General features: G+C 38.4%; 1 protein-coding gene across 13 annotated transcripts in view; it reads right to left on the reverse strand.

Moving 5' to 3' along the window:
- DOCK10 (dedicator of cytokinesis 10) overlaps window positions 1-24,571 on the reverse strand; it is a 152,103-nt gene that overhangs the window by 49,336 nt on the left and 78,196 nt on the right. For all 13 annotated transcript variants that reach the window (XM_080603754.1, XM_080603753.1, XM_080603746.1 and 10 more), the window contains exons 8-19: window positions 21,349-21,532; window positions 19,617-19,702; window positions 18,179-18,262; window positions 17,229-17,384; window positions 15,447-15,668; window positions 14,616-14,738; window positions 13,833-13,915; window positions 8,324-8,446; window positions 6,979-7,058; window positions 3,358-3,545; window positions 2,675-2,740; window positions 1,891-1,983 (exon numbers count right to left, since the gene is read on the reverse strand). In XM_080603754.1, coding sequence (XP_080459880.1) covers window positions 1,891-1,983; window positions 2,675-2,740; window positions 3,358-3,545; window positions 6,979-7,058; window positions 8,324-8,446; window positions 13,833-13,915; window positions 14,616-14,738; window positions 15,447-15,668; window positions 17,229-17,384; window positions 18,179-18,262; window positions 19,617-19,702; window positions 21,349-21,532 — 1,488 coding nt within the window. The remainder of the gene's footprint in view (window positions 1-1,890; window positions 1,984-2,674; window positions 2,741-3,357; window positions 3,546-6,978; window positions 7,059-8,323; window positions 8,447-13,832; window positions 13,916-14,615; window positions 14,739-15,446; window positions 15,669-17,228; window positions 17,385-18,178; window positions 18,263-19,616; window positions 19,703-21,348; window positions 21,533-24,571) is intronic.

The following is a 24,571-nucleotide window of genomic DNA, read 5'->3' on the forward strand; positions in this document are numbered from 1 at the left end:
CTAAATGAGTGACATCTCTCTCTACATAGAGGTCTAAGTACAGCCTGACTTTACTGGCAAATGTTTGTGTGGTGCTGTTGCTACCTTGGTAATAGATGTTCTCTTAAGGAAGTTGCTGAAGATGATTCTCTCTCATTTTTACTTTACCAGCTTCTTTTCTCTCTTTCTTGTGAATGAATATTTGCATTTATGATGAAAAAGCAGATGATGAAAAAGCACAGAATTAAAAAGTCGTAGACCCTGCTTACAAGTGATGACTAGCAGACATAAATAGCCATCACTGTTTTCTTATTTTCAGGACAAAGTCAAAACTAAAACAAAATCTCTGCTATTTTATTCAGGATCATTTCATAGCTGACATGAAAATCAACTTCTATTTAGGATTTCTGGTCAGTCTTAAATCTCATATCATGTCATCCACAAATCCCTATAGATATGGGCTGAGGTATTATTAACCTATTGGAATAAATATACAAAGTAATCAAAACACATTACCATAGGAACTAATGCAAAAGACACTTTGCCCTTCTGAACTGTGATAATGCTTATCCATGCTGATCCTATGCTTAAAGTAAGGTTTAGAAATTGTTAGTAAATGCTTCCAGTGTTAAATCAGCTTATGGGTAAGAATCTAATACCATAAATATAGATATGAAATGGACATACAGACATGGAGATAGAGAGAACTTTTTGGATAACATTCTACATTATTTTCAAAACTGCACTTGCTGTTTTCCTGACTAATACTAGGAACACTTAGGACAGGTGCATGCCTCTTCCAGCCAAATAATCTATTAAGATCTGAATTCAGGTCTTCATTTAAGCCGAAAGTAATTTGCCCACAGCAGATGGCTCATTAGCATCACATGAAGCACATTTGCAGATGTGTTAAAACCCCAAATTCTACCTTCAAAGGAGTAGGAGGAAAGTGGCTCAACACTTATGAAATCAATTTTGATGGTTGGACTTGATGATCTTAAGTTTTTTTTTTCCAACCTAAATGATTCTATGATGTTATGAAAACATAATGCTTTAAAAGTTCCACCTCAGCTCCTAAACACGAATCTTAAATTAATGTTTTGTATATAAGTTGCACTTTTATCTGCTGGTTTTTCTCTTGATATTTTATCAAAGAAAATTTTCATTTTTGGAAGTTTTTCCAAGATCAAGTGGTTTGGAAAATGCTGGCTAACTACTAGTTTTGTTTGCCAGCATTATCACTACCCAGAAGCCATAGTAGAAAATCTAGAAAAGACACATGGCATTAGCACACCATCAAACACACTGGTCAGTGAAAGGGTGAAGTTGAGTTCACTTGCAGAAAGCCTAGGAAATCGCAGTTGGCGTTGGTGAAATGTAAAAATGCATGGTCGAAAGATGTTCATCTAACATTTGGCAAAGGCCAATGTACGAACTCTATTCTAGAGCTGCAACCTCCAAAGCATGAGCTAAGCTACTTGCTGCAGCCTCTGCATATCACTGTATATTCTGTTCAGATCACTGAATCAACAAAAATATCCCAATACAAATCCTGTATTTGCGAGACGGGTTTGTTCTGACACTTGCTTCCACCCTTCATCATGGTGTTTACTGTTTCCACTAAATTCAGAGATACATCTAGGTCCTTAAGGTCATCCAGACGTGCATTTTCGAGAGCTACACTATTTCTAATTAATTCTACAACATCTTAACTGTACTTAGAACATCTTATAAGAGGAAAGACTCACTGAGTTGATAAAAAAAAAAAAGTGAGAATGCAGGTAGATCTACGTAACATAATTCCATCCAGGTATACAAGAATGCGTAACAAGCATTCTTTACACATTTTTCTGTCTCATTGGCAAACACGTGATATTGGCAGACATTTAATGAGTAAAAAAGCAGACTGACCTCATCATAGAAATCAGGATTCTGGGAATGATGTAGCACAGCGGTGTAGGCTGCCGTTGTAAATAATGGTCCACCTGGCTTCCCATAAATGCACTGATAAAAGTAACATACTTTAATTACATTGTCAAATTTTGCTGATGATACTAGTCCTGGTATATCTAATATGCATGTGCATTGAAAACAATATCATGAAAGATTGATAATTACTTAAATATTCAAAGAAATATTTTAAGTGCTTTCAAATTATTTTTTTATACACACTTCCAGGAAAAGTCCATTGATCCAGGAAAATTACCCTGAATTTACTAAACAATGCATTCCTTAGGCTTCTTTCTTGCTGTTACTGATTTCATAGTTTTCTGCAAAAAGTTTTACAAAAGCTATTTCATCTTTAACCAATTCAATATACAATGTAAGGCCCTTACTGATCTCTCAGTGTTGCAAAAGCTACAACTGTTAACAATCCCCTTGCTGGCACAGCCTAGTACGAAGGCCCTTGAATATTGAGTGATGACAGCTTTATTGGTGGGGAAACTACATAACAACAATAATACGTGATAGTCCATGGTCAGTAGCAGTTAAGAGTTATGTTTAAAGTTCTAATTTTCTGCCTCGTTCTTTTTTATGAAGCATCCTAAGCTCAGTGAGAAATCTGGGGTAAATGGTGAATTTTAGACCAATTAAGTTGCACTGTAAAAATGGTAAGTTTAATTGTTATAGGTTAGTGTAGTCTCCTTTCCTGGGTTTTATAAGTAATGTCAGAAACACTGTTCTCATGGCTCACCTTCAGTGGCTTCGCTCCTTCTTCATCAGAGCTTTTAAATTCAATGCACACTGTTATATTCCGTGCCTGAAAAATAGGAATATATTAAAGCTCAGATGAGAACTAGGATAGCCATAAAAATGCAGGCCAAATACGAGTAGCTTACTCTTTTCAAAATCTAAAATAAACGTAAATTTGGAACACTTTCTTGCCACTGTGCTATCACTAGAATTAATATTTCAATCAAGAAGTGGCTAAACACTAGCCAGGCCTCAAACCAACGGTGTAGAAGTGGATTATAGGGTGACCATCACTTACCTGCATTTTGTCTTTAATTAATCTTCACTCAGCATAAACATGCAATCAGTACTCAAATTTCATTTAAGCAAAACATTTTTTTCCAGAATCATTGCATCTGCATCAAGATTGTGAAAAAGCTATTCCCATGTTCTCTCTTTGATCTGGGGGTAGGACCTAGATGATCTTTAAGGTCCCTTCCCACCCGAGCCATTCTATGATTCACTGATAAAACTTGAAATTAATCCACACATTATTTCATTAAAATTGTACCAATGTTTTATGACTGCAAAAATTATGAAAAAAGTGATTTGCATTGCCCTTTTCCTCTCCTTCATTCCAATGAGACAGCTCATGTAATACATAACTATTCAATGTTGGCCTGAATTGGTCATCATATACTGTACCTTGCTGAAGTATTTTTGGCTGTCATACTTGAGGTGTTTTGGATATATGTATATTTGGTTCTTGTATACTCTGTAAGGCCGAGAATATTTTGTTGATTCCTGTACAAACTCCTCAACTTCCACTGTAGGTTGATGTTCCTTTATGTCATTAAACGGCTTGATTGGAATAAAAGATGAAGTTACACAGTCTTCAAAAGAACAGAAAAGAAAAACATCACTTATTCAGTTTCTTTACACACAAACTTGTCACATACTTAGTCTTACTACTAAGAATACAACACATTGAGATGGAACAGATCAAATCCTGCTCTAAGTTGCGTTCACATAAATCTGGAATTACAATCCTCAAATGGTTTATCTCACTGAAATTAAACAGTACAACACTAAAAACTTTTGACATACACAGTATTTGAAGATGCTTGACAGCATAACAGCACCACTGGCACTCTCAGTTTCAACAAAGTTAGTTATGAATGTGTGATGCTGTTTCTAATTGATTTTACTGCCCAATATCTCATTTAATCTTTTCTATCATCTAATGACATAGTAAACCAAATGAAGAAACAAGTATTGCAGAACTAGATTGAATACATGGTTCAGTTGGGATGACTGAAACCAGATCAAGAAACAGAAGGTGAAAATAAACATTATCACCCAGACAGCAGTCACAGGCAAAGATCACAGATTCTCCATATGTCTGGACCATTAAATTAGTGAGACATTTCATCAAAATTCTTTCCTTGAACCCTACAGTAACACACTGGAAAAAAAACAACCAATTTGTTGGGAGGAAGTTGAAAGAAGATGGTTATTTCTCATATGTGATATTCTCAATTTTACTTCCTTCAAAACTAACACAAGAAGAAATTGCTGGTTTCAGGATTGCACAGGTCTTCGGCAGCTCAGACAGGCAAGGGGAGAAGTGTCTGTGTCCTAGCTGGAGCAGGCTGGTTTGTTTTGTTTCAAACAGACATGGAAAACATTCTTCCCAGCCCACTGCCCACTGAAACACGCACCTGCCCAATTCACTGGTACACCCAGCCAACAGACACAGCTCCTGAATTCAACTGGAAAGATCCATGAAAACTTTTGTTTTTCCCAAACAAAATTAGCAGCAGTGAAAGGGAAGTGCTAAATTAAATCACTTGCACTTGTCAGCCAGAACTGACAGGGACCACTGATGGCTGTAAAGAACCCTTAGGAATGTTCTCCCTAGCTCCAGCAACAGGGCACAGCAAGTGATCTCACAAACTCCTCTGTTGGTCAGTGGGGCCACTTAGGGTCACCTATGAACCTCTGAGTGTTTGCTCTTCTGCTATGAAGTTTCCCAGTAGCTGGGGACTGCTCACTGGCCTTGGCCTACACAAAGCTAAGATCAAAGGCTAAACAGCTAACTACTGTCTGGGCAAGGCTCAGGCAACATATCTGAAAAGGATGTGTTATGTCTTCATTTTTAGCCAACTGCCCCTCAAATTAGATTTATAAGCATTCTGACTGTGTCTGGTTTTGAACATCATTAACCTTGACTCTCATTAGAGAAATCCTGGGGCTGACACAAGGATTAGCATGCACATCTAAGGCCTGTCTGCAGAAATCTTGCTGTGTGCTCAACACACCGCGCTTCTCGCAGCCCATGGAAAATTCACGGGGAAATAGTGTTGAACCGAACACAAAAAGGGATGATACAGCAACCAGGAAGCTTTTCAATACCAGCAGCTCGGATGCACTCTACAGGCTATCACTGCTCTTTTCAGAAGAGACAGCAACAACAGCAAGAAACTGCCTGGAAAAAAGCAAGCCTTACGGAGTCCGTTGTGAAGGTCAGGTCTCTGTCTGTGCCTCACATTTCACAGACACTCACGCAGAAGCAACAGCCCAGTTTGCTTCCAGCCACATTGGCTCTTGGCTGCAAGGCCATCTGCACCTCTCCATGATTGCCCTGCACACGACTGGAGCCTCCCACCTCTGGGTTTTAATGTGTGGTTTAGGTGGGGGGCAAAGCAGGGGCCGTAGCTGCTGCCCTGGTGTCAGCTCCAGAGTTTAGACAACAAGCAGGGACCAGGCAGCATAGGTGAAAGCTTCAGAAAGCTGTTTTCTCTCTTTCCCTTTGCTAGAGCTACAAATTTTTTTCCCCTCTCGTGCAGCAGCAAAGTTAATAGTTGTCTATCAGCTTAAACACTGTCAGACAACATCTCCTGGTATATCCCCGTCTACAGCTCTTTGTAGCTATAGCAAATGAAGTCTTATAAAAGCAAAGATCTACTGCAGTTGTCTAATGCAAATTGATGGTAACGTGAAGCAGAGCAGTGTCGGTCCCCAGAGACACAATCATATGGCAACTTCTCAACAAGATCTGCAGCCAACTTCCTTTTCCTTAACTCTTCTTGGCAAAAAAAAGATTTTAGCACTAGTTAAGCAAGACTTTGTTTTCAGGGGGAAGGGGGTGTTACAACAGAACTGCTTACTGCTGTTACAGGGGCTTCCTTCAGAGCTGACTGAAATCAAGAAGAGTTTTCACAGAGGTTTTAATAAATCCTACAGCATGTAACTTTTCTCTTACAGTTTTAAAATTATTTTGCAGCCTGACTCAGAGTAAGACAAAATCTTGTGGTGCCAAAGAAATCTGTAAGCTGCTACTGCTCAGAGTGAGGGAATTTTCACTGACTTTCCACGCGTACTGGGCACCTTAGCAGCATATACCTTCTAAAACCAGACCTTCACTTGGCCACAGTGCACCGAGTCATGTAACAATACAAGGATCAAGCTGTTTTGGACCATTTTGCCTACTCTATCAATTTCTTTAAATTCCAAAAATAAAAATATCTTTTGAAATATTAGTGAAACTATTATTTAAATCTAATACCACATGAAGATGGTATAAAATATGTGATGATCACATATTTTAACATAAACTAATATAACTGCACAGAACATATTTTATCTACATCCCTGAGGAATCATCTCCATTTTGATACTGAGCAGTTGCTCTGCTTGTTCCTGAGCTAAACAAGAGGGCCTACGAACGTATCGACATGAGAATAAAAGTGACTTTTAAACTTAATTAACTCAGATAGTCCTGAGCTTTTTGCAGTTGTAGGTCACAGAATTGTAGCTGTTGAAACAAAAAATTAAAAAAGGATTCGATTAGGAGTACCCACACTAGTGTTTGTTGTATTCATGCCAGAATTGCCTCTGAGTGAAGCCCTCCATCTGCTCTGCATTCATGAAACATGCTGATAATCACGTGCTGATTCACAGAAGATATGTGCATCACAGTCCACATCAACACTGCCAGGATCTTAACCTCTGGCTACAGAAGCCCAGTCAGGTCTTTGGCCTAATCCCTTAGAGACCAAAAAGTGGTCCCTGCACTTTCATCACATGTGGAGACAACATGTTGAGCTCTGTATTGTATGTTTGGGCAGTTGCAGGAGGAAAAGAATGGTGCAATTAAATGAAAAAAAAAGAGATCAGGAATGTTCCCTTCCCAAACAAATGTAAACATTTTTCTACACAACGATGGACAATTCTACCAGAACTGTCTCATTACAACAGGCTATTAGAAAACCTATGACAATTTCTTATTTAATAATAATGATTAATTATATAGTGGAATCATACTTGGATGTTCCAAAGGAACACAATCAACTGCGATCTCCAAACTGCCAGGTATGGTCTGTATTTTGCTAATCTTCTCTGCTCTGCAATGACAGAAATGAAAACATTTTAGAAAATTAGAAGAGGGGAGATAAGACCCGAAATAGAAATTAAGCTGAAATTAAAACCAAACCCTGACTTAAGACATAAACCCTTATTAAACACTTTAACATACAACTATTAGCAGTTAGACTCAAAACAAATGCAACATCAGGGAAGAAACGTCTTTTCTTTCTTGGCCTTATTCTTTCTCATGCCTTCTCTTTGAGGCAATGCCACACTTATAGAAGAGGAAGAAACTGATGAAGTAATGATGAACCTTACAAGAATTAACTTACCCACTTTTTCTTTCTACAGTCTGAAACAAATGTTCTTTAAAAGGAATTGTGTGACCACTGAGACAAAAGGAACTCACAGCATCATGGCTTCTGCAAGTGTCATGCTGAAAAGGGAACAAGACACGCTCCTTGTGCCCAAGCAACTGGAGACATGCCAGACCTGTGATACTAAATTGCTTTTATCTAGATGTGTCAGACAGACAAAGCCAGCAGTGGCAGCTCTTATTCCAGTATCAAGAATGTCCATGAGGTTTAATGACTAGTAACAGTAATAGAAGAGATTCAGGGACTGATCCAATCCCTGTAATACTTGTTCAATCTTTTTATGATTTGATTTCATATAAATGGAATCGGAAAAAAATAATTACATTAATTTATTTCTAGGTGCATTTGGCGTAGAAGGCACAGGAAGAAATTCAAGGTTTAATTCTCATGTCACTCATCTGGTAAAAACAAAGTCTCTGCTCTAGAGTTAATCTGATTTACACCTGTATGAAAGAACATTCAGCCAAACAGCTATTCACTAATTTACATACTGTCAAGCATTTGGAGAAGTTTTTTCCTTCCAGTGTTCACTCTGTAGTTTGTCATGGAGACTCAAACAAACAAAAGCAAGGGTTAGAGAAACCATTAAAGAATGCTTTTTCATTTCCCTTTTTTTTTTTTTTTTAAAGAGAGTGTTCTCTTGTTGGCTACTTTACCTGCATTTCCCCTGATAGAAGCTAATTTAAGGAACCACTATCTTTAGGTTACAATAAAATTTATTAACATGCCAAATGACTTTCCAGTTTTCCTGGAATTTCTAACCTAAAGCAGTCTTTGGCAGATGTTGGACTAATGTGAAAAACACTAATTTAATATGGCTACTTTGGCACACTGTGCTAAATGATGAAAAGAGCTGTGAAAATTATTCTGTGCAGCTTTTTAAGGCTTTTATACCTTCTCAAACCAAATTAAAATCTGTTCCTTACCTTCTGTATTCTGCTATTAGCTTAATCAAATCTTCCATGGAAATCTTATTACTTTCTTGCCTGAATAAAGGTGAGAATCGTGAGTCTCTGTCAACATTTCCCTGATTATCTCTGAACACTGGTCTATAAAGAAAGAAAAATAGTATGTTTATAAACACTCACCCATATACATTTGAACATTTGAAATTGTCATGTAATGTTTTAATAATGATATGACCTGAACTCTCCCACAAATTCCAGGGCTGCCTGCAGAGCTTCACACAAGAAAGCTCTTCTGAGCTGTGTATTCGTAGATGCACAGAGAGTGTCAGCTTACCTGTAAGCACAGCCCCAGTCCTGCAAAGACTTAAGACTTCGTTTAATCTTACACTATGCAAACAATCCCCATTCATCTTAGGTGTAGCACAACTGTTGACAGCTCAGAATTTCAGCATTTTAATGCTAAAACAGATCATCATCAAGGTCAGCACCCACCCATCCCATTCTCCTCCTTTTTTTCTGTAGCTCTCAGCTGACAAAGCTCAAGTATACAGAACCTATCTAGAACCCATTCTCTACTCCACCCCCTACTGATAATTTTAAATAATAGAAATTTTAGCAAGACATCAAATGCCAACCATTAGATCTCATCATGTAAAGAAGCATATGCTTTTGCAGAAACAGTGTAGAGACCTCTAATGAGTTTTCCTATGCATTAACTCTGTTCTGTGTCCTCCAGAAGCACGATACCAACTCACTGCAGCTTAACTTTCCTTCACAAAACTAGTTCGTGGAGCATCAGCTACGTTTTTGGTGAACCAGCTACAAAGTGCCAAATGAGATGGAAAAAAAGGATATCCGTTTATATCTGGGAACAATAAGTATCAGCTGTTGTGTGCACAGAAAAACGTGCTCAGATATTTCCATCCCTGCTCATTGACACTTGCAGGATTTAATTAAGACATTCCAGTGCCCTGTGGATAGTCCCAAGGGTCACATGCACACTGGCTGGACTGGATAATGTAACAGCTATCCAAATTAATGAACCTTGGATTCAACTGTTGTACGCAAAAACATTGCTTAACAAAAGTAAAATGTTCTTGATGCTAAGTGCAGTTCTATGAATCATTTGGCCAATCTTTCTTCTTTAATTTACTTCTCTGTTCCACTGCCAATGAGAAGAGGAATTGATGCCAGCACAAATTGTTGCCAGACGCAAAATAATGGAGTAAACTTTTGGAAGAGGATCCCAAGGATGAGTATAAATGCACCGTGTCCTAAATTAATTAACTGAGAGAAACACTATTATTTCATTTCTGTGTAACTAGAGAATAATCATCCCTCTTCTATCAGACTTTTGCCTCCAAGAGTTACAGGGAATAAGGTCCACACCAACATGCACTGACAAAAATCTTAAGTTATTAGGGAGAAAATGGACCCATTTTCTGGCAGCCACCACTTATTTCACAAATCGTATTAAACTGCTGTTGGAAAAAAGAAAGAAGACTTAATAATTATTACAGCGTTGGTGACATTATTATACTTTTTGGGCTCAGCATTGCTTCCTTCCTCTCCAAACAGAGTGGGCTAAGCCATTCAGTAAGCGGTTTTGGCCATGCCACTGGGCTCTGCATGGGGATTGCTGAGCAAACCCAGCCTCTGCAGGATCCCATCAACTAAATCCAGTCCAGGCTAACCACTGCTCAGCACGTGGGGGTATGGAGGCACTTACCAAAACAGGGTTGGGGAAGTTCACAGTGCCAAAAGAACCGAGTCTGTGCTGGAAGTAGCTTACTCCAAGAGCTCTTGCTTCTACAGGTGCCATTTAAACATCCACTAAAAAGAAGCTAACTCTTACAAACAGGTATGCTTTGTGCGTTCAGGGAAGAGTTTGCTTTCTGCTAGCAAAACTATACAGTATCTCCATGCTCCTGGCCTCACTAAAGCTGAAGAATTGCCAGAGCAACAAGTATTCTATGTTTTACACCTGCAGTTAAGTAACTGCACTGCCATGTTTCACTAGATCCTTTTAGGTTGCTGGGCACTGATGGAGCAAGAGAGCTCCTTCTCACAGTGCACACACCGAAGGCATTGTAGGGTGACAACTGACAAGTAAAACCAAAGGAAATGTAATAAAACACTTCACCAGTCCAGAAGTCCAATACTTATCTAATGTATTAATGATTCCTTACTGCCTGCTATTTATTTATTAGGTGGATTTCCATAAGAAAAATTTCACAGAACTAAAATCCTGAAGAAATTTGAAATATATTAATTCGGGGGAAAAGTAATTGATGGACTTCATTAAAGAAAACAAGATACTTATTCAGTATTTTAAATGTTTCTATGATTCTACTGTTCTGATATTGTTAGCCAATAGTCCACAATTACAACAACTCTTTAAATGCAGAAAACCTACACAGTACTCATCATTTAACACCGAAACATATTTTTAATAGTAGCTAACAATCTGTGGAAAAATTGCTCACCCTCAGGGTTAGGGAAGCAGTGTGAGGTTTGTAGCTACTGTAAATGAGCACAGCCTCACTAACTTCAGTGATGCCAACCTGCACCAGCTGAGAACCTAACCAGCAGCTGCGTACACCATTGAGGGATCCAAACACTAGGCTCTAAAACACGTTTATGAGGGTGGGGAAGGTTTGAAGGAAAAGCAGAGTGTAAAAACTAATCTCTGTGAGTGAAGTTTCCCAACGTCTACAGTATGTAGATCAGGCACATATTTGCAAACTTTGGCAGTTCTGGCAGGAATATGAGAAGGCAAGATGAATTTGACACCCTGTAATTCTGACATATAATGTAATTATACCTGAGAGCATACAGACACCAGAGCACACCAGCACCAGCAAGAAATCAGGGAGGAACCCTGAGTCATCCTTCTGAACGATGCTAACAAACTGAATGCCACAGAAGATAATTAAGATTGTCAGTCACATGCACAATACTCAACTGCCAGATTTTGGCTCGCTAAATGTATACGTAAAAATCACATTGTGACCATCTGCTATTGCTTTAAAGAGGAAAATTTCCACAGCAAAACAGGAGTGTGGCTAATGCCAGAATGAACTAACTGGAAAACACATTTCCAAACCCACAGTTTTGCTATTTATCATAGCCAAACCAGTTTTTCCCTGTAGTATGATAGCATCCTGTGGAAATTTCTATTTTCAAGCTATGAAAATAGAAATAGATTTTATAGGGCCAAATTATACTTTGATTTTACCAAAGAGAGTCCTGAGTAATGTTAATACATAAACAGATATAAACGATGGCTGAATTTGACCCAATGAACTAAATAAGTTCCTTGTGCAACTCCACTGATACCAGCAAATTCACACACTTGGTGGACAGTGATTTTTAAATCATTTTATCTCACCACCATGATACGATTAATTATGAAAAGGTTTAAGAGCTGATAAGTACACCTGAGTATATTTTCTGTGGTCAATCCTACAGAGGGAAGGAAAGCTTTTTAATGTTAAGGGCGGTGAAGCACTGAGTTAGGATGCCATCCAGAAATACTGCCTGCTGGAGCTGAGGGATGTCCTCAGATCCCAGGTACATCCTCTGCTCACATGCACGCCACCTGCCTAATGCACACACAGTAAGTCTGCGAAACGTTGAATTGTTGTGCATTTGCTAGCACCACAAGCATGTATTCCCATTTATATTTGGGAAATCACAGCCAGAAATATTGGTTAGACAATCATATGATGTAAAGGTCGTTTCAGTCTTATTTTCTGAGGAAGATAACAGACTAACAGTGGAAGGCTGAGGAATACTCAGGCTCCCAGGTATCCAATACCCACTGTATTGAGGCATGCACACACACAAATAATGACTGAGTTAGAGGACATATCACTAATGGTACAGCCACCACCAACAGTCAGCCAGGACCGAGTTAATAAAAAAGCCTCAAGTCAGTCTGGTGCCCAGCCTGCACCCCTTGCTGTCACACCATCCATTACATGCTAAAAGTAGCCCTGTCAAACCAAGAGACACCCATCAATATCATTTTGAACGGTCCTTTGGCTACACAGAACCAGTAAATATTAATGAACATCCCTGAGTTTGCTATGACAGATCAAAACACATTATCTGCCTTTCTCCTGAGCATGCACGTACTTTTCCTGTTCCTACTGCATATTGACAAAAATTTATGTCAATAAAAATAAATGACTCTTCAAACAGCCATACCTTGGTGCGTGCTTTCTCCTTTGCCATCTAGACATCATGTTCTAAAAACATAAGCTTTCACCTACACGTTTAGGGGCAGACCAAGCACTTCTGGAGCTCTGTACTTCCACACCAGAAGAACACAGCTCTCCCTAACGGGCACGGGCAATGCCGCAGCATGACATTTTCACCAACGCTCTTTTCCTTCTTCCCTCCTACAGTTTCAGGCAGCCCTCCACCAGGCCTGCCACTGTCAGAACAGACACCACAGAAGAAGGGGAATGCTTTCACTTGGCAATGGATAGCTTTCCTTTTTGTAGGGGACATAACATATTTCTTACTCTGTGCATGACAGAAAGAAGAGAGAGCTGTCACAGGGACACGCAGAGGGGCTCAGACAGAGATCTGTTACCGCAGGGTTGCAGCAAGCTGAGGCAATGACAGAAGACTGAAAAGGAAAAGACAGAGAGGAGGAAAGAGAAAAAAAAATACATGCAAATCTAAATGGATAATGAAAGGAAGAAAGCCATATATGGTTAGGGGAGTTGACTTGGTAGAAGGTGACCAAGAAGCATGTGAAAAAAAACTGAGGATGAGACCAGCAAGTGGCATTGAACAAACCATACAGTGACCCATGGGAAAGGAAACAAATTATCCAGGAGAACAGAGGGAGAACGAAAATCAAATACTGCCACTGCAGTGACCAGCAATAAAACCCAACTGACCTTCCAGACAAGAAAGTAACAGGTCTCTATCACCTAGTAGCCACTAAAAATGCAAGAGGACCTAAAAAAGCATTCTCATTACCACCATCAAGGTGCTGTTTTGGAGGCACCATTAACCTCCAGATTCTTGGTTAGATTTTTCTGAAATACAACAAGCATCATTACTAGAACAGAGCTTCTGACTTGCACATCTGTATTTTAGGTGGTCATTACGTCTTTGTCTCAGACAGTAATTATCTTTGTAGGAAATTATTGTGAAAACTCTGATTTTGAAATCTTTTTTGGCAATTTTTAGCACCAAATCACCAGTGCAGCTCATGATAAGTTGATATTCCGTCAATCACCTCTGCTACTCTCTGGCAACTTTACTACTTACCTATAGAAAAGATTCCACCACAGTCACTTTTAATGAGAAAGTAACCAACATTCATCTGTGTGAAAAATAGGGCAATGGAATAATAAAGCTGCAGGATCTTCTGGGGTCCTGCACCACACAGAAAGCTGTGCTTAGCTTGAGGCAGAAAAAGTGGAAAAGAAAAAAAGGAAAAACATCCAAAAGCGGAATAAGCTAAAAGGTATTTCTACAGATTATAAGAAGAATTAATACATACCTCACTGACCAAGCAAATGGCATGCGGTATTTCCCCAGCTTGCTGCAGAACTGTTTATTTGATTTTAACACTTTCTGTGCACACTAAAAAAAAAAAAAAAAAAAGGAAAATATTAACTATTTCACCTAGTAATATCTATAGTAATATCTACAATGCAGCACAGAGTATGCCCAAGTACCACTCTGCTGAAGAGGCTGTACTGGCCCTAAAATAATTTAGCTTGATACTGTCCATGACAGAAAGTTCTGGGATGGACAGGAAAAGCATCACAGAACTGCTAACAAATTAAACCCCATCAGCATCCCTTCAGTCGGAACTGTATTAATTACAATTTTTATTCCAGTTTGCTGCAATATACCCAATGCAAATGCACTGCCTGTTCTCAGAGAAACACAGATAGGTGCCTACCCCAGTTATGCGAGTATACAAAAAGCACTAGCTTATAATTTCTAAAAGATTACTGAAACAGAATTTCACTTTGCTGGGACATAATTTACAAAGGAATGCACCATGAATTGATTTATATGCTGCAGTCAAAATGGTATTTTTTTCATTCTGTGTAACTGGGTGAGAACATCTGTCATACTGTATTGGTTACTGCACGTAAGGATTTTATCTTACCAAAGTTAATGAAGTTTTGACATTTGCTTTCTTAGGGGTGGGCCTCATGTGAGCGTGCCCTGTTCAGCAACCACAAACTGGTGAGATTTACAAGCAGAATTTGCAACGTCTTCAGCTTCCAATAGGCTGACAAAGAAGGAACTCATGTTCCTGTAACATTACCTTAAAAGAATCAGGATTCTTAATGTACGGTTCAGCACTGCTGGCAATGTTTCCTGTGAGCACCTTCTCTATTTTTGCTACTAATACAATCTCAGAGTGAGGATTACTTATGGAGAAAAGAGCCTATGAATAAAAAAGAGAGCAGTTAAAAGGTACATAGGGATACTGGAGAAATTAAATGCTACCAGTGCTCTTTGCTGATGGAAATGCCATCAAAACAAATTCAGAAAAAAAATTACAGAGGATGTATCTCTACACTCCCAAGACAGCCAGATGGAAACTAAAATTTTCATGTTAGTACTGCAGTAAGCTTGTGCACACAAAGCATCTTGCAAAGATCCTCTAGTCAAGAAACATACGACCATGTTAGCATCACCTAACCTAACTGTTCCTCTGGTACAATGCTTAAACACTGGTCTAAATCAGCCACACCTCAGGGGAATGACTGGGAAGAAAATATGTAATGTAAAGGGAATGGGGGGATGAGGTTTACAGTAACAGCAAGAATGTGGGAGTACTTTGATATTAATACAGAGGATAGATAAGACTAAGTTACAATTTTGTTTGGCTGGTTTAGGAGATGTCAGAGAAAGAACCCAAAGAATGCGGGAAACATGGGTGGTTTCTCAAAATGACAGACCCTAATTTTTTTTGAGTTTTGATTGTAAATATTGTGTAGTTATACAAGCACCACTGATACACACACACACACACGCACAAAAATATTGAAAAAATAAACCACCCCTAGTAGAGAAATTCTCTGATGAAAATGAATACTACTACTGAACTATGATGCGAGTCACTAAGTCATGCAAGTCAGACATGGAATACCTGTTTTGGATACTTCAGCCATTCTTCTGGGAACCCTTTGACTTTTGGTTCTTCCATCTCATTTGAATCTATATTTTCAACAGTGCCATTTTCTAATGTAAATGAAGAACCTGAAATCATCTGTCTAACAAGAGTATGGTTCAAATCCACATGAAAATCAGCAGAGATCTTCCTGCCATCCCTGACGTCATACAGTGCCACACTCACAAAGAAAGGCTCTACCTGGAAAAAAACAACACCAGATATAAAACATAGTACTAACTGAGAGTGAGAGGCTAAACTCCATCTTTTATTAGGCCCACGCAGCTAGAAAAAAGAAAGCAAACAAAGATTGTTTACCAATTATGAGATTAATTGAAACCCCTGTCCCCTACCTTTGGCAACATTTTTTCCAACTTCCAAGGGCTTTTAGAGGTAGTGTGTTGACACCGAGCCAGAACGAATGGCAGCTAACACAGAAACTTGCAGAAAAAGAACACGAATGTATCTGTCACAGATAACAACTATAGTAAGAAAGGGAACCCAGAGAAACTTCAAAGAATTATTTTAATGTAGATTCGCAATCATTATAAATGAAGGGATAGTGAGGTGGGCTTTCCAGGGATCATAAGAAATGTGACACAAAAATGATGACAAATGTAAGGAGATGAAAAATGTTTACTGGTAGAAACACAAACGCGTGGGTGTATTATTCAGTGGGAAACACATGTTCCATTTTGCTAGGAATCCGAGAGCATTCAAATAGCTCTGACAGTACCCACTTGTTCTATCCCATAGTAACAAGGAATTAAATCCTATGACTGCAAATAACCTCTACAGAGCCTTCACAGTTCTGATGAAACACATCAGTCAGGATAAGAGTGACCAACTCATGATGACAATTTCTGAGCTGTCTGGAAATCAGAATCTTAAAATTCTGGAGATAATGAACAATGCATCAGCAGGTACAATATTCTATGCTTTTGCAGACTCTGTAACGAATTATTGCATGCCCTTAGTACTGTTATCATGACTTCATTTAAACAGCTATTCCAGTCTGCCAAAAAAGTATTGATTACATCATGCTGAATATGCACTCACTGTAGAGGTCATCTGCAAATGAAAATAAGTAAAAAAAATAAAAACAATAATCAAAGCCTCATATGTAATGCACGAAAGTTGAGTTGCCAGGACACTAATTTCTCAGAACTTTTCTGCTTTAAGGGAGAACTAACTAATGGAACTAGCTATGGATTGACAGCTACAACTTGCTTTTCCCTGCCCTTTTTTCTTAAAGTAAAAATAAGAAAAAAAATCTGTTTTGTTCTCTTTTTTGCTGGTCCTTTTTTACCAGATGAAGCATCCAGTCCTTTCTGTTTTGCCTTCTCATCAGTAATTTCATCTGACTGGTCCCCAGTCTCTCTGAAGAGCAACAACAACAAAAAAATGCACAATCAACCAGCAACTGATATTCAGTTGCCTCCTTACAGTACTGGCAGCTTAAACTTGTTCTTATAGCAATTGTTAAGGATCGTCAAGGGTCTTAACATTTTTAATTCCACATTCAACTGTAGCTAAAAGTCTGCAATCTAAATCAGCTTCAAAATGTTTACTGTAAGGTTCCCTCAGCTTCACCACTCATTTCAAAGAGATGGGCAGAGCGGGAGGAGTGAATACAGTAATGTGAGCATGTTAGTTTTCCTTTTACATCCTATTACCAGAAGTAATATGTGCACAGGAAGCCTTCTCTGGAGTGGTGGTGAGGGTGAGGGGGAGGAGGAGGAAAAAACAAACAAAGCTTACATTGGTTGAAGGATCATTTTCATTTTCAGTAACACAGGCCTGGAGATTCAAACTGAGGGACTTGCAAGTTATCAGGATCCTCTTTGCAGGTTTTTCTTCAAATGGCTTGATTGCTGAGTTGGTCCCTGGAAACTCCTTTTTCTGAGGATTCAACAACTGAAATAAGTTGGGTGATTAGTTATATATGGAAAAAGCATGATAATCCCAAACTACGTAAATTTTTTGAGGTGTTTACTATCGCTACAGTTGATTTGACCAAAGATTTGGAAGAATTTTCAACTAAAATAAAATTTCCAATTAAATCACCAGCAAATGTACATTCAGTGCAAGCAGTAACATTCCTTGAATTATGAATTCTAATGCTGAATGATAAGCAAGCTGAGGATAAGAAAGGAAAAGCAATCTGCGCTTCCTACATTTACAGATGAACTTTTCATGTACATAGACTTTTATACCTCCAATTGTACCTCCCACTGCTTTTTGCAACCATTCACATTTCATAGTCAAATTCAGCGCAATAAATAACAACGAAAGCACTGTTCTTACAACATTCCCCATACAAGAAAAGGTTCTGTTCTTGTAATATTTTCACTCTGTTTTAATGATTCAAATTTCAGCTAGATTGGACAAGATGACCTCCAAAAGTCCCTTCCAACTGCAACCATTTGTGTGCAGATATGGGCAGAGTCTGTACATAAACCTCTGCAGAGCAGAGACAGCACTTTTTTCCCCACTCATTTTGAAGCTGAAAACAAATGTCGCTTCCACTCTACTTTTCTCTTACATCTAAGACTCCTGCGTATACAAGTGAGATCAGCACAGGGTGGAAGTCTCAGGCATACTCAGCTGCTTGCTGAATTCCCAACCACTTTGGTGGCTTCACTAACCCAGTTAAATCAGCACCTGTATTTAAAAACTTTTAAGAACTTGAAAAAAATCTTTTCACTCACTGCTATATCAGGATCCAAGGAGAAAAGATTTAGTCGCTCCGTATTTCGAGAGGCTTTCACTGTTTCTTCTGTTTCTGTGATGTACTGTTGTGACAGATAATAAATTAATTTTCTGCACAAGAACAGAAATCCATAGAGTTGTTAAATCTCTAAATAAATGATTCATGTTTCACTCGTAATAACACTCCTCATTTCTGCAGTAGATATCCCAAAGCACCTTCAAACATTCTTTGAAGGTTATATGCTTGTGAAGCAGGATTTCCAGTCCACAATATACTTTGAACGAACCCAAAATAGGAGCAATTGTGAAGTTCATATATGTTACCACAGAATCCATTGTGAAAGATGTCAGAATAGTGGCTCAAGATGTACACAAGATGTACCTGCCATGGACTAGGGATCACAGATCACTGCTGCAGCCAGGCATATGGAGCAAGGGGGAAGAACAGGAATTAACCATATAAAGAGCAATATAAGCATAGTACAACTTGCAGAACATCTATTTTAGCCTTGAGGGCCACCAGTGGTCAGATCTAGCAGTTATCAGTTTGATGTACCTGCATTAACTAAACCATTTCCAGTAAAGAAAACATCTATCTACAGACAAGATCAGATACCACTGCTGTCTGTACACATGAACTCAATTACGTTTTATCTTTGATGTTGTTGCTGTTTTAATTGTGTGACCACTTCATAAATATGAATACAACCTAAAGTGAAGTGTAGACCAAATTCTGTTCTCATTTGCATACACAGTTTTTGGTTCATATCTCTGGGATTTACATCCTCAGAGAGGATTTTGCTGTGTATATAGACAGTATACTGTCGCTACTGCTACAGCGGGTAGCTGCCCAACAGATTACAAACAGATCACGTGTTCCTTTAAGAAAAGCAGTGACGTATTTCCAACCTAGCTTTTCATCATGAAATTTCTTAGCACCTTCTACAATTATCTCATCCACATGAAGTAGTTTATGAATTCTGGAGGACAAAATATCTCCCCTGATACTACATGTATCTTTCAATGAAATTAGTGAAGGTTATGAGCAGTTGACAGCTCATTTCCTTGAAGTACTGCAAGTCACACAGGAAATCTTGGATGTCTGATGGCCAAAGTCTGCTGAAATACAGGTTAAAAAAGTAAATATTTCACATATAACTGCAGGGATAAGACCCTTACTGACTTCACCGGTATAAATCAAACCCCTCTAGTGAGTATCTTTTTTCTTACACCCAGTGGAGCTTTCTTCATTTATACAAAGCCACCAACTTTTCAGAAAGAAAATTATTCCCACCATTTAACATGGCTCTAACACTCAAAATGGGTCGTATGGTATTTTTAAACCTTTCGAAATATTATTGATCATCTATTAGTAAGCATTTTGACCTAGGTAGCACTTTCCACTCCACTTGTAAAGAAAAACATAATATCCATTACTTTTGCAAAGTCTGGGTGCAACGTGTTCTCTGAAGAGTCGGTCTCTTCTTGAGAGCAATCATCATTCACCAAGGCTTCTGCAGGGTCTTGAAAAAGGGGGGTGGGGGAAGAAAAAAAGCAAATTTTTTTATTACACTTGCTCTTTCCACTGGGTTTTAAAAATCTATCCCCAACCTACTAGTGCTTTTTCTTCCCTTTAGTATCATCAGGCTATCAAATGAAAGAGATACTAAAGTAACCTCTGTTTTGAACCTCATCCCCCAGTGGTGTTTGCTATAACTTAGTGGGTATTTAAGCAAGATGCCTGACTCTACTTAGTGAAGTGTCTGGCACATCCATCCATGACAAATATTTGTGCCCACAATAGAAACACCTTCCTTTGCTCTCCCAGTCCCTCCTGATGCAACACAGAGAATTTATGCCAGCCCAAAGATTTTGGACACATGGTGAACAGAGTTTTCAGCGTAGTCAGTGAGGCAGATTGGACCCACTCTTTGGGAAGGGAAGTGATGTAGTCTGGACTCTACAAGCTGAAAATCTATGTATCCAGAGAAGAACACTACACAGCAAACCTTTTATTTGGCTCTTGCACTCTCTCACTGGGGACCACTCTGCTTTCAGTAGGTAATTCAGCCCAATGTGAAGTAAGTCATTACAGCCATTTAGGACTCTTCTGCCAAGAAAGCATCATGCCTTTTGACAAGTTAACTCCATAGCACATTCCTGTTGCTTGTTATCAGGGCTTTTACCAGTAAAGACTTCTGTTTTCTGTTAGCCTTACGTCTTTGACCTCTTATGCACATTTTTCTTTCTGTTTCATTAATATCCCTTATGGGTGGGATTTTCAAAAGTAATTCTCTGATTCTGACGTGCAAGTCTCTTGTGCTTCCAAATCATAAGAACATCTTTGGCTATATGAAGAGTATCCTGTCCCTCCAAAATTAGAATTTATTATAAGCATCAGGGTAAAGACTTCAATTAGCTCTGAACTTCCCCAAGATTCAGATGCATGTGGGTTCAAAGCTTAGATTCAGTTCAGAGTACGAGCAGTTCAAATCTGTGTTAAGGTTTCAAGTGCTTTCAGTCTTAGAATTTTAGTTGGGGTTCATCCAAACCGAACATGGATTTATTACGTGAAAGGATGAGTTACTGCCTCATAAAGAGTACAGTATAACTGAGCATCTAATTCTTTGTTCCACAGTGAAAGGGTATTCATATGCAAACTCACAAAAGCAAGAAATGAAAAGTCAATAAGCTTCCAAGGAAAGAGCAATATACCACAGCTGGGATTTTTTTGTTTTTAATTATTATTAGCTCCAGATGTTTAAAGAAAACAAAATGCTGGAAAAAGAACTTCTCCCGGGCAGAAAACTCTTTAAAACTTTCAGACTCCCAAGATGGTAAAACATAAAGTACCAGCAAGATCATCGACAGAGAAGACTATTCTTGAAAAAGAGCTGTATAAGCAAAGCAGAGCCATGTTGTTCCTGCTGACTTTATGGGGAGCAGCTTACCTCCCTCCCACAGCCTTTTGAAAATGATCTGTGGGTAGTTAGCTGACATTGTTCAGGGATTGCCAAAAGACTGGTGCTGCTTCATTAGAAATCAATAGGTACTAATGGATTAGAATCCATTAGAGACTAAGGCAGTTAAAATGATTCAATAGTGATATCTGAAGGTTCATTTCTTTTGCATTTGATTTAAAAAACAATGCAAGATTATTTACTCTTACCAAGTTTCAGATCAGTGAGGTCTGCACTTTTCCTCTCCTGAATGGTCCCCTCTGGATTTATTTGCAGGATTTTGTTGAGAGTGAAAATCCAGTCATCCATATCCTGCTCGTTTTCAGCTGCCAGCACAAAGTATGTGAGGTCATTCATTTTCAGCTCAAAGGCGTGTTTCCTAAGCCTGTTATTCTGTTGGAACAAAAGGAAAAGAAAAATAAACACCATAACTATAAAAAGGTACCAAAAAAAGGTATCCATAAGATGGACTTCTATACAACTATGCCTCAATAAATAAATAAATAAATAAAGCAAAATTAACTGGCTTTAAAGAAAATTCAAGTACTGTGATATTAACAAACATTTACATCAATTTAGTTTTAATCTGTGTATCTAAAACCCATTTAGTAGGGAGTACCTCCTAAATGGAATAGGAAGAGACCTCTGATGGGGAAAGGACAGCATTGCTACGTGACTCAAAGTCGCCTACACAAAACCCTTCTAAAGCCAAGTCTCCTATAAGTTACCAGAGCACCAGACACTCAAAAAGATATTGTGTATAATTTTATTATTTTTGTATTTTTCTGAAAGAGCTTTTGGATATTATCAGTTAAACTTGGAATAGAAAGTAAACGGTAAATCTCTCCAGAAGATTTAAATAGGATGAAATCTTCCACAGGAAAATATTCCCATGGGTGCTTCCGTTAGGCACTGACACTTTAAGGCATTAAAATGATTTTACAAACAGCTATGGCATTTTCAACAATTCCTTGCAGGAGGCCAAAGGTGAAAATACTGTTGTCCGGACATTGCAATTCTATCCTTGTCAAGTATAGAATAAGAATCAATGCCCATTGTATTGGCAACAGATTTATTCTGTTCTGTATCACCAGATTGTACCTGCTGTAGACGGTTAATCCATCATTTTCTGTCACGAGAATTTACAGGCGCTTAGTTACTGAAATAGCGCAATAAAATTAAATGGTGCAATTTTCCAATATAATATCCTTCATTCCTCAAATTTATCAAATCAGTGAGGCTTCTATCTCTTAGTCTTATCGAGACAGCTGCATCAATTGTCTCTCCCCCTTGTTTAAATCTGAAACAAGCACTGATATGTCCTCCTCCCAGTACATAATCTAATTTTCACAACTACTGTCTATGAACATCAGTGCCACTATTTTACATTCAATATTGCAGAAAATTGCCATCATCTACGATTAGGGCATTACTGACACATCTAACCTTAAAGTGACACAGATGAAAACTGATTCATCCAGCCCATAACTGGACATTTCACTTATTTCACTTAGTTTTAGTTTTTCTTAATTCACAGTCTTAAATAAAACAACGGTGCCCTGTAGTTCTACATACCGTAACTACTTCTCAATACACACAACTGCAGTCCTGTATCAACAAGTTACTAAGAACACCTCCTGAGCCAGCAGGTGAGATCATAGCGGTATCTTCCTTTGTGTACGAGGAACAGAGGCAAAATCTGAGGCTGATGAGCAGTGAAGGAGAACACTGGATACTGAGAATAAAGTTCCATGAACACACTTTTTTTCCAGTGGCAGAGATGATTTAGAAGATTCCTGCCCAACCTGTTGTTAATCACTTGCTCCAGTCCTTATATTACACCTCATGACCCAGCTCAGGAATCAGGAAGACTAAATTTTTGGAGTTACTTGGGTCAATGGAATCAGTCAAATCTGGGCTTTTCAAGCCGACTCAGGAGTATATGTACATGCACGCGTGTGCTATTTTTTAATTCTGCTACTGAAAATTCTCTTGGTAAGAAATCATTTTCCCTCATGCACTTTATTGAGGTAACTATTCTTTCAGGTATATACATTTTAGTTCAGCCTACACAGGGAGAGAATAGGGTTGGGTTTTGCAGCAATTCATTCTTGGGTGTCTGATACTGTTTTTGATCACAGTGAAATCACTCTAATCTTCCGCTCACTGCAATTACCTCAAATTAATATAAACAATAACTAAACTTTTACTGAAATCGATTTTTGCTAATAAATCACAAGGGCTTGAACAAAAATTGGACATGGAAGAAAACTATGCCAAAAATCCTAGTCCAGTGCCCATTCAAAACTTTTAAGATAACTTTATCTGTATAAGGGGATCACGTATATGAATTTATGCACAATCCATAGAGAAAAACGCTACTTTTCAATTTATCTTCAGAAAGTGTACAAAGAGCATTGTGATGAATGCACTTCTTGTCTGAATTATGTACTTCCCCTTGCAGACATGGCCAAGATCTTTAAATCAGGTACTGTAACACTATCAGACATTATCTAAGAGAGCAATACATCTTGCATGCTGAATCTTAAGAACATTAGGGCAGGAAAACTTCAATATCCACTTTTCCATCTGCACTTCAGACTTCTGGCAAGCAGATGAGATCTACAGCAAAGTCTTTGTTTCAAATCTAAAGCCAACTATTTTTCTTTCCTCATCAGCTAAAGGGGGTTGGGGATTGAGGTGGGGAAACGTCATTTCTCATTTTTCTTCTCTGTAAGTCCTTCCATATGGAGTGTGGACCTTGAGGTTGACTTGTAATCTTCAACACTTAATTTCAAGTTTAAAATTTCTTCCAGAAGGAAACAATAGAAGATTCAATAAGAAACTACGGATGAGCTATAAATGAAACATCTGGCTAAGTTTAATGCCTGCAGGGTCATTCTTTCAAAATAACAGAAGTGTTTTGAAGGTGTTTTGCATTTCATCTGGAGATGGTTTCTCCAGGACGCTTACTGCAGTCTAGGTACTCAACCTATATCAAACAGGAGCTCAAAGTCATTCTTGTTGAGTTAAATGATTTATAGCGGTGTAAAACTCATAAAATCAGAGATTTCACATCATAGTTCCTCCAAACCTTCAGATTTATCCATCTCTTTTCCAGATTCTATGTTTACGACAACTTCCTGTTTATGACAATTCTAAGCAAGGTTTTGTTTTTCGGCCTTATGACTCTAAGTTCATCACATTTTTGGTAACAGAGAGATTTTGATGCTGATGATACTTGCACCATTATCGCCTTGGCTAAGGATCACTTATGACTAGTGAAGGCAGCTCATAAATTTATGCATCTCATTTTGAATGTCAATCAAGAATAATAAAAAAACAAGTGGCTGGTGGTAGGCAAGAGGTGTTGTGGACAATTTGCAGGTATTCTGTAGATTTAGAAGGCAGCTGTCAAAGTTCAGGAGGATT

This window comes from Anser brachyrhynchus (assembly GCF_964034855.1).
Source record: "Anser brachyrhynchus genome assembly, chromosome: 9".
NCBI lineage: Eukaryota > Metazoa > Chordata > Aves > Anseriformes > Anatidae > Anser > Anser brachyrhynchus.